This window comes from Ixodes scapularis, unplaced genomic scaffold (assembly GCF_016920785.2).
Source record: "Ixodes scapularis isolate PalLabHiFi unplaced genomic scaffold, ASM1692078v2 PGA_scaffold3__209_contigs__length_174095766, whole genome shotgun sequence".
Lineage (NCBI taxonomy): Eukaryota > Metazoa > Arthropoda > Arachnida > Ixodida > Ixodidae > Ixodes > Ixodes scapularis.
Window position 1 is genome coordinate 38670985 of NW_024609868.1, and position 15467 is coordinate 38686451.

At 45.0% G+C, this 15467-nt stretch overlaps 1 protein-coding gene across 1 annotated transcript in view; it reads right to left on the bottom strand.

Annotated features, from left to right (window-relative positions):
- The window catches only part of LOC8038916 (multiple epidermal growth factor-like domains protein 9), a 171144-nt gene that overhangs the window by 51079 nt on the left and 104598 nt on the right, over positions 1–15467 (bottom strand). The window contains exons 3-5 of the mRNA XM_029982979.3: positions 9245–9448; positions 4799–5001; positions 2925–3171 (exon numbers count right to left, since the gene is read on the bottom strand). Of these exons, the coding sequence (XP_029838839.3) occupies positions 2925–3171; positions 4799–5001; positions 9245–9448 (654 nt within the window). The remainder of the gene's footprint in view (positions 1–2924; positions 3172–4798; positions 5002–9244; positions 9449–15467) is intronic.

Below are 15467 nucleotides of genomic sequence, written 5' to 3' on the forward strand. Positions count from 1 at the left end.
TTTTATAAAGCTTAATTGTGGCGTAATAGTCGGTGTAGTGTATCGACCTCCAAGCTTGTTAGTAAACTTTTTTTTGTAAAATTCGAGCCAGTACTTACGTCATTGTCTAATGGACAGAATGATCGCATTGTAGTTGTTGGAGACTTTAATAGTGATCTGGCTAGTGATACGCATAACAGCTATACGCTGCTTTTAGAATCTTTCAACTTACGCAACTTGATTAATCAACCTACTCGCATTACTAGCACCTCTAGTACATTCATTGGTCATGGTCTTTGCGATACTGATACGGATGTCCATGCTGGTGTTTACCCAAGCTTGATAGCTGACCACTTGGCCATTTTTCTTGTTTTACAAAAAGAGGTCATTCGTAAAAGAAAATCTTGTCGTCCTGAACAGCAGACTAAAATAGATTATACGCAGCTTCGTGGGATATTAGAACGACTAGATATATACTCCACTTATAATAAAACGTTCATATCGAATACTACAACTTCCTTACTAGTCTCAAAAGCGCGATAACGTTGAGTGCTGTAAAGAAGACGTCTAATAAATACAATGTACACCGGTCTGTCCTTGGATGACGGGCCAAGTTTTAGGGGTACCAAAGGAAAAAGATAGATGGTATCCTATATAGACACAACACAAAAATAATAATTACTATTTAAGCCAATTTAAATATTAAGGAACAGATCAGTTTTTATGTTGAGAAAAAGAAACAGTCCGGAAAATTATGGAGTCTCATGAATCCCTTTCTTTGAACTTATTTCGATCTTTGAGAAGACAAACAAGGGCTGCTGCGAATTATAGGTTTAAATTACCACCATGCCATAATGCATATGAACAAAGGTTGATTGCATTTTATGGTGCTCTAGTTTGGAATGAAATACCTATTAAATATAAAGTTGGAAAATAATTTTCTGCCCTCCTTAAAAAGATTATTTTATGATTATGAAATACAATTACGCTAATTAGTTTCTAGATTGTGATTTCTTTTTTTTTTTTTTTTTGCGCATTGCATGAGTCTATTGTATTCTATCGCTTTTTGAACCTATATTACGATTGGATACCAGGCTAGCCTTAACGGCTATGGGTCCAAACAGCTGTTGTGTATTTCGAAAACAAATTTGGAAATAAAATAATGAATGAATGAATGAATGAATGAATGAATGAATGAATGAGGTATATTACAGCGCAGAGAATTTTAAAATAGCGGTGTATTTGCCGTCGTCGCCGCTTACGATAGATCGATATAACAAAGCGTTCGGAGCATGCATGTAGCCGCAATACCTCCAGTTCACAGCAGGCAGTGCCCCCGAGATGCCTCGTGCTCTGCACGCGCAAAGCTCCAGCAATGTTGTGGCATGGGCCGAAAGATTAAATTTCTCTCAATGCATTGCGGCAGCGGTGGCTATACTTAAACTGTCTGGTGATATCGGTGTATTGAGGGCAGGGGGACATGATTGATTTCGAGGTGTGGGCAACTTCTGCAGGTCGAATGACATGAGAGCAGATATACAGCAACGAGGATACGTTTTCGAAAGTCAAGGTGGCAAACTTTTTTTTTTTCCACCTTGAGACCGAGAAACGCTGCCGCGGGAAAGTGCAGACGCAGCCGGGTCACTGCTGGTGCATTCGGAGATGTCTGAGTGGGCAGCGCTTCACTATAACGTGGACGCTGCCGTTCGTCAAGTGCCAAAGTAGGGTGCCTACATGTCTGTCTGGCTCAGGGTAAGACATACTTTGTTGCACCGAGTTGGTCGGCGCGTGACACGCTGGCGCACGTAGTGCGTGGCCTGTGCATTAGCTAAGGGTGCGCGCTCGAGCTAAGTCACACTGGAGTGCGCGCACTTCAAAAGACAACATACACACAAAAAAAAAAAAAAAAACACGATTAAGCAAAAAGACGGCTGGGATGTCACCACTTCAGCAACAGCGTGTGTGTGTGAAGGCGGCACTCTATACGAAGGCGGATCGACGTGCACAGGCGAATTTTGGTTGGCCCTGAATGTGTTCTGCTCACTAAACCAAGCCCGTTGCTATGGCTCCGCATGAGCGTGCATGAGGCTATAGCATGTTCGAGGCCGCAAAGTGAACTGCTGTAAAAGCCTTAAATTGGAATAACTAATTTAATTATGAGGAGATAAATGCCTAAAAATAAGAAACACACACATCACGTTAAACTGAAAATGCCTCTTGAAGCAACATCTGCTCCCCACTCGTAAAATTTCATGGCGATATTATGCTAATGGTGCAAACAATGCAAGGCGATATTATGTTTTTTTGTTACCCTTCACGGTTCTATCACTACGTTTTCCTAAACTGACGAACTAGAGCCATTCTATCGAATTATGGATGTAATTTAATCTTTCTGGAAATATTCCATGGTTGCCTATTAGGTAAATATTACGGGATGTTCAGTCTAATCGATGACGAAGTAACGTACTATCATTCAAGCCGCTGCGAGGCTGCAACACCACAGGTAAAACTACACGCCAATCGACCGGTTGAAAGCCTGAGAGCGCAGTCTGCCTAGGTACAGAACCGGGTGTAGGAGGCGACGGAGAAAACTCAAGTGACGGCAGACGAGCAATTGCGCTGTCCACTTCATTTTTCGCTCTCTTCAGTGTCACATAGTAGATGCTGCGAGTGCAAGAAGTAGCGTACAAAATTTATCGCGCGGCGTCTGGGTTTTTTTGAAAAAGGTCTATTTTGTCGGTTTCTGGCGCCGCAAACAATTTCCCTGAGGCAACCATGTCGTCTTCGCTTTCTAAACAAAGAAAATAGTCACTGCATTTTTTAAATCCCACGTGCCATCTAAACAGACTCGCCTAATTAGTGTAATTTCGTGATGAGGCGGTAGAAGAGCCCATAAGCCCGCTGCGAGAAGCCGTATACCACTAGTCCGTGTGCAAGGTTCTCACCTGAGCTCTTCTGGGCGACCGGCGGCAGGCTGTTCTGGACCAGGTCGCAGTCTCGGCAGCCCGGGCTGTCCCTGTCTCTGGCGCAGAGGGCGAAGCTGAGGCAGTTGATGGGCTCGCAGCGGTCCCCCTTCCAGTGGTAGCCCGCCGTGCAGGCCGAGCACAGGGGCCCTCGGTGGCCTGGCAGGCAGGACCGGCACGAGACCGTCGGGGGTCCTCCTCCGAGACCATCCTCCTTGCCCACGTCCCCCTGGGAGGGTCCCAAGTAGCGCAGTTTTTTTGGGTCAAAATTTGCTATTTGTCTGGAAATTTAGGGCCTTATAAAACCCGAAGACGACGAGACACAGCCCAACTTGACCTTTTGTGGCCAGAGTCAGGCCTGGAACTCTTCTCCGACTGCTGTGTTTAGCGTCCTATATTCTGTCTAATGAATCGAAAGTGGTGCCGGAGTGGCCACAGATGACCTCACAAAAGCCGGAGTTTCATGTTGTCGGATGTGGCGATCCTGACGGTTGGGTGCGGAAGCTTCGGCTAAAAGCACGAGTGAACGCGAGTGTCGCTGTCGTCGCAATTCGTACACGCTCCTGGCTGCCGAAACTTCTGTGGACTGTCAAAGCTGGACAGCCAACTTATGCGAAACAGGCGCCGTACCCGCTACAGCGACAGCATCAGACGTCACCAGGAACAAATCGAGGGAGCACTTTTTAGGACGCGGGAAGCCCAGCAGTCGGAGACGCGCTCCCGGCGCCGTAGCTTTACCGCGGGTAGTTTGGCTGTCATCTTTGGGCCATCTTTGGGCCTGAATCACCAAACATGTGCCAGAATTGGGCTCTACTTTTGGTTGTTCGCTTTTCACGTGGCAACTTCGGCCTAGAATGCCAAACAAGTGCCAGATTTTAGCTTCACCACTGGTTCCTCGGTTCGAACGCGGCATCTTTGGTTCTTTAGCTATTATTAGGTTAGCCAAAGAAAGGCCGAAAAATATTAAAAAAAAGTGATCTGGCACTATTAGGACGTTGTAGCAAAACTGTATTAGGCCCACGTTAGACCCAGGCGTGTACAGCTTATTGAAATAAAGTAACTAAACACCGCTACTCATTATTCATAAAAAAAAAAACAACTAAGTACGTTATTTGCTACTGCGATTCAAAAGGCTCCTTTTGAATCGCAGTAGCGAATAATGTACTTAGTTTTTACTTCAAGCTGAGGTAAGGCCTTACCTCAGCTTGAAGTTAGTAACGCGCTATTTTCTCGTTACACTGAATGGGTCATTTCTACGAAGCAGTAGCCGCTTTCAATATTTGTCGTCCTAGCTTTTTAACGCATCCATTCAGGAATAACCGTGGCTCTACTCACATACCTTCTGCATATAGTTTTATGGGTTATCTAGGTGTTTTCTCGTTGTGCAAATTACTGGCGCGAGCTGGGGGGAGCACTAGCTTGGATATTTCAGTTGTACGCGTTCCCGTCCAGAAGTGGCTAAATATCGTTACCCATTACTTCACCCAAATGTTACAGAAACACGTCACTCATATCTTTTAAAACGTAACAAGGCCATTACTTTTTTACCGAGAAAAGTAACTAGGTACAAGTAACGCGTTAGGCGCAAGTCTGGTTATTAGGCCCCTATAGGCTTGCCATGCTTGTGCCTAGTTGGGCGTTTCTCACGCATGCTACCTGCGTTCGGTTCGTACACGTCATCTTTGGCTCAACTCGAGCACTTCGGCAATTACGTGATGAGCCAGAAAAAAGTCATAGAAACGCCGAAAAGTATACTCTGGCACTCGCCTTGGAACCAAAACCGTATATTAGGCCCAAGTTATTCTCATAGGATCGCCAAGCTCGCGCAAAGTTAGGCATTTCCCCGGCGCGCTTACCTGCGTGGGCTCGGCGAGCACGCACTCCCCGGTGGACGTGGCGTTGGTGCAGGGGCAGGCCGTGCACGCCTTGCCCAGGCGGAAGAAGCCCGGCGCGCACGACTCGCACCAGCGGCCCGCGTAACTCGGGAAGCAGCTGCACGCCACCTCCTGGACCACGGACCGCGTGCAGGCCACCATGCCTTCCTCGCTGCAGTTGCACTCTGCACGGACGGACCAGGTTGGTAATGAGCGGCTGGTGATTACTAGGGAGTAATACACTGGCTACGCGTGCAACCTTTTCCGCAGTTAAGTGCCACTCAGATCAGACTGAGCTGCGGTTGAAGGGGTACTACTGCGGCGTTTTCTTCATAGTCCAATATTTGCCTGACAATTTGCTAAACACACCAACAAACATCGATGAAATAGTAACTCAAATATTGGGCCAAAATAGAGTTTTTTTCGCGAAGTTATTGAACTGTTAATATTAGGGCCCTCGTTTTTCAAAGTGCAAAGCTCTACTGGCAACATTGAAAAAGTGACGTCATTAAAAGGCAAGGGTTCACTCTTTGGACTGTTGGCTTTGTTTCCAACTGATTACAAACAGTTTCATGGTGTCAAAGGAAAGCTTTGGAAGCTCGCTCCAACACCCCCGCAGCAGCACAAAACAAAACGCTCGGCATAGTCCATTTGTAGACTGCCCGCTCGGTCCTTCAAATCTGCCTTCCCCTTACGTCACGGCACTGAAAAGTGCTGGTATATTTTGAATGTTGATTTCGGCACCATTTTCACTTGCCAATTTAACAATAACTATTTTGAATTTTTGGGTACTAAACAGCATGCCTGAAAAAGTAAACGCCGGTGATTCCGAAAATATAGTTAGTAAAGGCAGCTCAAATAATTGCCTGGAAACCCCTTTAAGGAGGCCCGTGCAACCTGTTGGCGCTAACTGCTACCCATACCTATTCGTAACTGTGGTTTAGAATGCCTGTCGGGGCACCCTTAACCACAATTTAGTCCCCTCAGGGACAGTTAACTTCAGTTAAGAGAGCCCACGTAATTAGGGTTTAGATTTTTGGCGAGGAGCTATATATATATATCAGGGTGTCGAACCGGAACCGAACCGAACCGAAAACCGGAACCGAACCGGTATTTTTTCCGGAACTGAACCCGAACCGTTATATTGTTATCGCGATGAACCCGAACCGGAACTGAACCGGAAAAAAAATAACGGTTACCGGCTCATGTCAAACCGGTTCGGCCACGCGCTGTTGACAATGAATGCGCTATCAATGCCATTTGTCTTTTAAGTGCCGTCAACTGACACACACCTCGTTTACATATTTTTCTTCTCCACTCAGTCTTAGCAATATAAACGCTGCATCCATGAATCTTGACAAACGCTGCATCCATGAATCTTGACATAGGAACCAGTATTGCGCTGGTCGCGGCTTGCACGGAAGAAAAAGGATTGGAAAGCTGTGCAAAAAAAAATCGCGTCACGGGATTTTATTTTTCTACAATCTCGTAAATCCTAAATGCTGCTGTGTGCTCATTTCATAACACGTTTCTAGAACGGGCGAGTTCTTGAAGCTTGCTTCCATCGGAATGAGAAAAGAAAAGGCTGTGGAGGTTGATAATAATGCATCCGCGGTTTCGTATAGGCACTTAGAAGAACATATTTGTGAGACAGCGAACTCTTCTATTTTAATATTTATCCTATTACGTCCTTCTGGCGTTGCGTTCGGTGAAGTGTTTTTCATATTCCGTATCTTGTTTAATGAAAACTTCTTTAAGGGACTAATTTGAGTTACCGAAGGCTAGTTCAAATAAAGAAAGCTGTATTTTCTCCCCACTGTTCCTTCAATTGCTTACACGCCGAGGTGGCGGGATAGTTAGCGAGTTCTACTTGTAAGTGGGTTTGTAAGGAGGTCGCGGATTTTACAGCTACTGCGTCGGACCCAATTAGATGAAGTCCGAATGCGTAAACGTCGGTGAGCTAACCTTTGAGTGCACATAAAGAAACCATTCCTAGTAGAAATCCCTGAGCCTTACACTACGATGTATCCCGTTTCGTATGTGCTGATTTCAGATGTTTTATTTGTAATTTATTTTGATGTTGCAATTTGTCATTTATAATTTCCGAACCGGTTCGCGAATCGGTTCAGCGCCCCGAACCGGTTCGCGGATCGAATTAATCGAACCGGAACTGAACCGGAACAAAATAAATTTACCTGAACCCGAACCGTAACCGAACCCGTACTTTTTTCGGTTCGACACACTGATATATATATATATATATATATATATATATATATATATATATATATATATATATATATATATATATATATATATATATATATATATATATTTGGTTTACTTTAGAGGGATGCTGAACCGAAATTTGAAGCTCAGAAAACAATGCTGGAGCGATATTCAAGACGATGCAAAGCCCCAAAACATACCTCATACCGCGATATCTCTAAAGCAGGTATCACAGTGCCCATACATCATACAAAAGACAGCCTGCAAACAGAAGTAACCGCAATATCCGTGGTTCGAATGTTGCGTGCATGCCAAGTTTTCTCATTGAACTCTTTGCCATACAACATTCGAAGCACGGACCCCGCGATGAGTCGAGTTCGAAACTAATTGGGTTCTATGTATGTTTATACAGCCTAGAACTTGGTCTGCCTCAACGGGCGACGAGTCTCATAGCTGTAGATGAGCAATTTAGCCAGTACAGAACAATCACTATTCTGGGATCTTTAACGCGTACCACGCAGTGCTGATACACGACCGCACGCCGGTACGATGCTCATCCAGATCGAAACGGGCAGGGGTGGGGATTGAACCCAGCATCCTGGGTTCTGCAGACTCGAGTTCGAGTCGCTACTACAACCTCAATAGGCGAAAATAAAAATAAAAGAAGCCTCCTGTAAGGCTTCAGAGCAGCGGCCGACATTTCGCTCATGGATTTAGCTTCTAGTCTCCTAACGAGACTTTTATTTTATTGCTTCCTGACAGCCTCTAGCACCATCGTGTTTTGTTTGATTCACCTAGAGATGCATGACAGGAAAGGCTACGAATGTGAGCTCCTTTCTCAAGGATGCACCTCAGCTCCACGTGTTCCCGCGTAGAGGGTGCAACCGCCGTAGCTACGAGATTGGACTTCTAGCCTTCACCTTGAAGTAAAACAAAGTGTACGTGTACAGACGTGCTGAGAAAAGCGGTACTCTCGCAAGATATAGAGGGCTTTTGCCGACTTCAGTGCTTTCCGATGAATGTTTAAGTGATGTTTTAATAGATAGAATATTCAACGAATTCTATAAGCTCAAACAAGAGAAATATCATAAACATTGAAATATCACACCGAAATATGGAAATATTTTTTTATGGTAATAGTTAGAGTTAGTGTTCTTAGCAATGACTGTACTTTCAAACAAACTGAGAAAAAATGCCTAACGTAATTGTTGTAAATATAAAACAACAACAAAAAACTGCTTCTTCCTTAGAGATAGGATGAAAAAACGGGTATTAATCTACTTCAGTTGATGCCAGAATTGTTTTTTTTTTTTTACAGCGGAGCTGTTAAGAGCTCATTTTCCCAGTTTCATGTCCATGGATATCTCGACACAACCCGTTGGACAGCTACCGCCATGTATAAGCGACGGCGGCAACCAGACGACCAGTTTGTCGGTTGTCTGGTTGCCGCCGTGGCTTATAGAGGCGGCACATAGTACCAGTTCCGCTGCTCTTCCTTCCTCACCAGAGTGGAAAGGCTGAACGTTTTCTTTTTTTAGGATAATTATGGACATTGCGGTCGCAATTATAAATGTACGTAAATGAATCGCAACTAGCGCTATACTTTCTCGTTGCTTACTTAAAACACACACAAAAATATAACTGCTTTTTTAGCTTTCTATGCCCATTTGTTTCTTACACAAAACAATGAAATTGACGGCGCCCTTTATCTTCCAAGTCTTATGATGCATGAAATACGTCATTTAAGGGGAGATCGTGGAAATTTGTTTAGAAGACTTTAAACAGTCGTTTCGGAGAGTGAAGACGAATCTATATTTTTTATCGATTTCCTCGATAAATGGCAGGGAAACTAATTTGGTACAAAGGTCACCTGACATACGTGAAGTCACGTGACATTAATTTTCTCAGTAGGCTTTACGCAGAAACTGAATTGGGTGCATACGCCTCATGACGTCACGTCATGTGACAGAAATTTTCCCGACAAGTTTAGCGGGGAAATTGAATTGGTGTATAGGTCAAGGGACGTCAATTCCCCCCCTAAATTTAGCGGAAAATCCCGCGACGGAAGGACAAAATATTTGGATTGTGGAGGGGGTTCGCTAAAAAGTATTTCACGCTTTTATAACCGAAACCCAAGTTTTAAGCACGATGCTAGTGCTGGCAACTTGATTATGTAACGCGACCTCGGGAGTTTCTTACGTATTCTGTTGTCGAAGTAGGAGTCGTCCCCGACGGGGAGCTCGGCAACGGGCATAGGCGTCCTCACGGTCATCTTGGGGGCGGATGCCGTCTGGACGTTGGGGTAGACAGCGGACAGCACCACGGCGTACTCGGTGCCCTCTTTGAGTCGCGTTACCAGCTTCGACTGGATCACGGCAGGCAGCATCAGGGCCTTCTCCTCGCCTTCAAGAGAAAGAAGGGATTGGGGGTTGATGTAGATTGCCTCGCCTCAGTGCCCTTCATTTCCGTCAGGTGTCTCTCCTTCCACGATGATAAAAAAAACCACGATGACAGGAAACATTATACGCAGGAATAATGGAATTCAAAATGGCGCTGACGCAACCACTCAAGCTATAGATTCTAGCTTGGATACACTCTTTCACAAAACCCGCTGCAAATCAGAGAGAGAGAAAAAAAGACACAAGCATGGTGACACAGAAAACGGACGCCTAGCAGTGACACTGCGGAACCTAAGGGATAGTTCCCTGTTTATATACACGAGGGTCATCCGAATAATTTATCGCCCACCACTGTCAACAGTAATTGGAAGCGTGCAACAAGACAACGACACCATGGTGCGGTTCCTAGAACAATTATTTCACATAGACAACGGCCGGACCGGCATAGACATCCTGTGTAACAGCCGACCTTTGTAATCAATGTCAGTTTACCAGCGCACAGCGGAATACAAAAAGTTCAAAACCACAATCAACTCTGACCTTTTCTTTTTCTTTTTTACACGAAACGCTTTCATTGAGAACACTGTGCAAAAGCGCCGCGATCATCTGAATCTCAGTATACGTGTTCAACCGCCAGCGAGCGAAGAGCAATCGGATAATAAGAAGAACGAAAAACACTCCTCGTGAAGATTTTATCAATTACTGGCACTGGTGAATCTCGTCCTGTAGTGGTTTTCAGACTGCCGAACACACAAACGCTTCATAAAGGCATCTTCCGCAGCGTATTCGCGACTCCAGCGACCTATAGGGGGCGCCACCACCAAACAAACATGGCGGCTGAGTCCAGGTCGCGGCGGGTCGGCCGGGCCGCCTGAACAGGTGGCGCGTTCAATTTAACAGATTTTCTTTTGTTTAATGCAGAATTTTATAGGTATTTGAACTGAGACGGTTAAGTGTAGCCGGTGCAGATAAACTTGCAAACCATAGTTTTGTTTTGCCGGTGTTTTTTTGCTCTTTTTTCAAACTTTCGTTTCGAGATTTCGTTCAAAACCGAAACTATGGGCTCCGGAGAGACGGTAATATACTAATCAGTTTTGATCATCTAAGGAAAGCGGCGATGACTATCGAATTGTTCCACAGAGAGTAACTTTTCAGCTAACTCGCATGCCTCGATCATGCGACTTATCTGTCCGCGAAATCAAGCTTTTGTGCGTATCCGCGCTTACGAAACAGCTCCAGTCATCTGCTCGGCCAACAACACAGGCTGCAGGAACATCACGAAAATTAAGCAACCGCTTCTTGAGCCAAGGACCATGTTAACCCGCCGGCGCCCCACTAAGCAGCTGATACTCATATTTCAATTCAGGTTTATGTAGCAATCGAGAAGTCATTTTGACGAGCGGGTTATGTATTATATTACGTACTATGTCCCACTAAAGCAATATTAGTATATCCTTCGGGTTGAAACATCAGCTTAGTTGACTAGCTATTAGGTGAGCAGATGAATAAAAGTATATTTGACAGACGGAGACATACTACCTAAACTTAGCCAAATGGTTCTATAGTCAGCAGCACGGAGACAAACTGAAGAGTCTTCATTGAAGATCCACGCAGAACCTCTCTGCATTGAACTTTGCTTCGAATCCTGAACGGAGAAAATTGGTATTTTTTTGTGGCCGGTCAACCTGACCAATGTAGACGTATATTGCTGCTGGGTTCGACGTCCTCGTAATATAAATATTGGAGGTGCGATAGGTCAAAATGCCGTGACAGCATCTAACGTTGCGAGACTTGTCTCCCACCTTTTGAAAACAGATAATTTCCCTCATTCATCATTTGCAGCGAGCAAGTTTTCCTGAATCAAGCAATTGCGAAATCAGCCCAACTCCTTCAGGGTGGTCCAGAGGCTTTTTCGGCGAAAAGCAGCCAAGATGAATAGCCAACGCACCGACCGGCGTGGGTGGCTCAATGTTATAGCTAATTGGACAGAACCAAACTCAAGAAAAGCAGCTATCGAACCTTCCCGTTCACTTGGCTGCAACATTGATGTTTTCTCCAGTATCAGTTACCAAGCAGTCGTCACTTTGAATGTGATTCGAGACAGGCAAGAAATCAAAAAGTTTTTCCGTGATTCCTCCCCATCCCAGAAATCGAAAGCACGCGACCGTGTGCTGTGGAGTAAACGGGCTTTCAAACACGTAATAGAAGAAAACAATCTACTGGGGCTTCACCACACTAATGATCACTCAGGCAAACTTAAGAAATATTCGGACCTTCGTCAAATTACACTGTTCGTCACTTCGCCAACAACACGTGTCCGCGAAAGCCACCAGAGACGCGGAGGGGCGCGGAGCGACCTGGACCGGCTGGTTCCCGGTTTTCCCGCTTGGCGGCGACCGTTTTGCTGGAGTCGCGAATAGATAAACGAAAAACATAGCGGGTGTGGTGCCGTCGTTGCTTGCCGCTTGCAACTGCGGGACGCACGACTGAACACGAGCTCTGAGGGATTCCTATAAGCATCGAGTGACGGAAAACACATCCAGAGCAGAGCTGGACGTGGGTAGGTTTTGAATGTCAAAATGCCAAGCCTTTACTTTGTAGCGAAATCGAGAAAGACGGCCACAGGAAGGTGCAGAAGCGGCCAAGCCGGTCAGGGAGCATATAGGTTCGAGCGGGAAGTGCTTCACTGTGCGACGTATATGTGGATGCTGTCACTGGCGGCGCTGCCAAGGCACAGCGGCGCGCCTCCTGTAAGTGCCGCACCCTCCCAATATATGCAACTGGCTAAATTACAGCTAGCTACTGGATGATTGTAACAGAGACAAGAGTAGATGTGCCTTTGAAAGGTGGCACGGCACGTCCCCTCGAGGCGGGCATTTTTGGCAGCGTAGGCTGGATACATTGCCGTTTAGAAGGAGACATGAACCCTGGCTAAATCACAGCTACAGGATGATTATAACAGAAACAAGAGTAGATGTGCCTTCGAAAGGCGGCACACCTACTTTCAAGTTGGACATTTCTTGGAGCGTTGACTGGATTCATTGCCGTTTCGAAGGAAACATCAACCGCTTTCTTCTCCCAGCAAGCAGAAGTTCGGGTGCGAAAGAAACATGTCAGATCAAAACGCGACCACCAGTGCCACTGAACATACAGGTTTTAACCGAAAACAATTTATTATATTAAAAAAAAATTCCCGAAGAAACCGAACCCGAACCACTTCAGTAAACTCATTTGGGACTTTTCTTTTTGCGATTTTAAAAAGTGGCAGTCTTTTTTTTGTGTGTGTGTGCTTTTTTTTATTTTATTTTATTTATTTTTTTTTGCAGGAAAATGCCGATCAGCAGGTTCCCTTTTGGAAGCGCGTTTGGATTTCAGGATTTCCTCTACAAAATCGTTTCGACATTTTTTTTCTAGATTACTTTTTTCGGAGACCGACATAGATTCTGCCGCGTTTCGAAGCGAAAAAATACAGAATCGAAAGTGAACGGCTATACCGTACACAAGGGGTTCATAATACTCGGAAAACAAAAGCGCGACGAGGGATTCAAGAAGGGATTTTCTTATCTCCACAGAGACGAGGGCTCAGTCGGACTCGATCTGGGAAGTGCCTGTCGGAAGTTTACGGTCTGCGAAATCGCTGCCCTCGCAGCTCTGTGGGGGCTCTGAGGTTAAGTACACCGCACCCGGCTGAGCAACGGCAACCGGCGATCGCGGGAGGACTCCTTACCCGAAATGCCCAGCACAGTCCTCGACGAATCGCCGGAGCAGTTCGCGTAGGGTTGTGCGTATTTCACAAGAAAGAAGAGACACAGAAAAAGAAGTCTAGAGGCTTTCTTTTACGTGGCTCTTAAGCCGAAATGGGAAGTAAACTCGCAGTTTTGCGGACGGGCCGATTGCGCAGGGTGAGACCTATTTATTGTTTCCATAAACCGAAAGTATTTCGTCTTTTTTTTTTTTTTTAAGGTTAGTTCTGTCGTCGGTGATGGACTGCCTTCATTTTGATTTCGGGCCACGACGGGTCTCCATCTTGAGCGATCCATCATGTTGATGGACTTCGGCGACGCGCCGTTTAGAGGGTCTGGAGCAAAGCGAAGTTCGTGCAATTGTTATCGTAACTTCTAAGTGGGACGTATCCGATTACGTTCGAATCTGTCCCGTTTTTCATTTGTTTAAACAGAGTAATCAAAGTGTTCTGCGAGAAAGTAAAATAATAAACTGACACATGAAGGAGTGCTCTGGTCTACTTGCAAAGTTTAGAATCGGCGTCATCTTCTAATTTATATAATGACAGTAATTATAACAGTGTGAGTCTTTTGAAAGTAAAAATTACGGCAGAGCATGAAATACTTTTTTTATGGTTTCCGTTACTTGAACTCGTAAGCACATATGTTCGTCATCTGCTGACGTCAGTCGCACTGGTAACGTGCAGATGTTGGTGCCGACATCACTGTTCTTAACTTTAGTGCGCTATACAAAAGGTAGTGAAGATAGCATCTTGAAATGAATTTTACATTTGTCATAGTGGATAGATATTTTGTGTTGGTAATATAGAGTGGCATAGACCCCCGGGCTAGCACTAAAATACTGCAGAAAAATTGGCGCCCGTGAGTAGCTACCTCACAATTTCATCAAAGATGCAATTGAGTGGTGGATTTTACCTTGCGAAAGTTCAAATGTAGCTCCTTCTTTTGTGTGTGTGTGTGAAAACCGAGACCATCCTATACGTCTATAGAGAGATGGTTGCGGCATCTCCCTATAAACAGAGCGAACAGACGACCAGGACGCCTGCTTTCGAATGAGTGCGTCGTCTGCTCGTAGCGCCAATGGAGAGATGGCGCCAGAAGCACAATCTTCGCTAACTCGGCAATCTGCATTGACGTCCGCCATTGAACTTCGCAAGTTTGTTGGTCTCGTATTTTGCTTGTTTTCATTACTTACAGAAATAAAGTTACGCCCTTAAGTTTTACATAATTTAAGGCTGCTACGTGATGCAGCTGATTTTTTCCACGAAGTTGAGAGCCAGCCTCGCGATTTATGCCACTCTGTACATCATCGAGTTGCCCGAAGGTCAAACGGCCGAGTCTGTTTCTCATCTTGCTATAGAGAGTACGGGTGCAAACAGGTGAAGTACCACGGTCGAAATTTAAATACTATTAAAGCGATAGTTTTGCACCGCTCTGTGAAATACATGACACGAGTTTGCAGCTTTGACAAGAGCATGGTGGAAGCACGAGCTAGCTCATGCTTTGTACTGCCAAAGGTCAGAAATCGACTAGTTTGGCAGTGCCGTCACAGTCAAGCCATCGTCAAATGTGGCTGAAGCTGCAAATGACGAAAACTAGCGTTTTTTTACTCACTATCTGAAAGTATTACGCGTACAGCTCGCTGTTTCTTTAGAACACACGAGGCGTTGAACTGCCCCGGTCAGTCTTGAGATATACTTTTTTAAGCGCACCTTAGCCCCTACGGTGTGAGCCTGGTGGGCACAAAGACACGCCAAAGAATGGTGACAACTTACAACATAAACATTCTAATTTGCTTTTACAATTCGGTATTAACCATGTTTACAATAAAGAACACATCACATTTTTATTTATATTTATTTATATAACTTCGCTTATTTGCTTGATACTTATTTGTTAGCAATCAAAAGAAATGCAGAAAAGAGTGAATAATCAAGGAAGCAGAAAAGCAAGAAAACTCAAGAAGAATTCAAAGCGAACGCCGGTTCTTGTTCACCCGCAAATATAAATCTGCCTTCTGGCGACTCGAACAACCTTCAGAAGCACAGCTTGTTGTTCGGTCCAATTTTTGACGTGAAAACTACAAGTTTTGCTTCCAAAGTGCATCTCGAGTGAGTGCCATAGCAGTGTTTGTCGTCTGTTTCGCGGGTGGCACGATTCCCTCAAAGGCTGCAGGGCGAATACAATCCACATTGACACCAACCCTATAACACCATGCCTCTTAAAAGAATGATGGCTCAAGTGCCTTCTGCTCTGGACTACTTTAGGCTCTACTCCTAA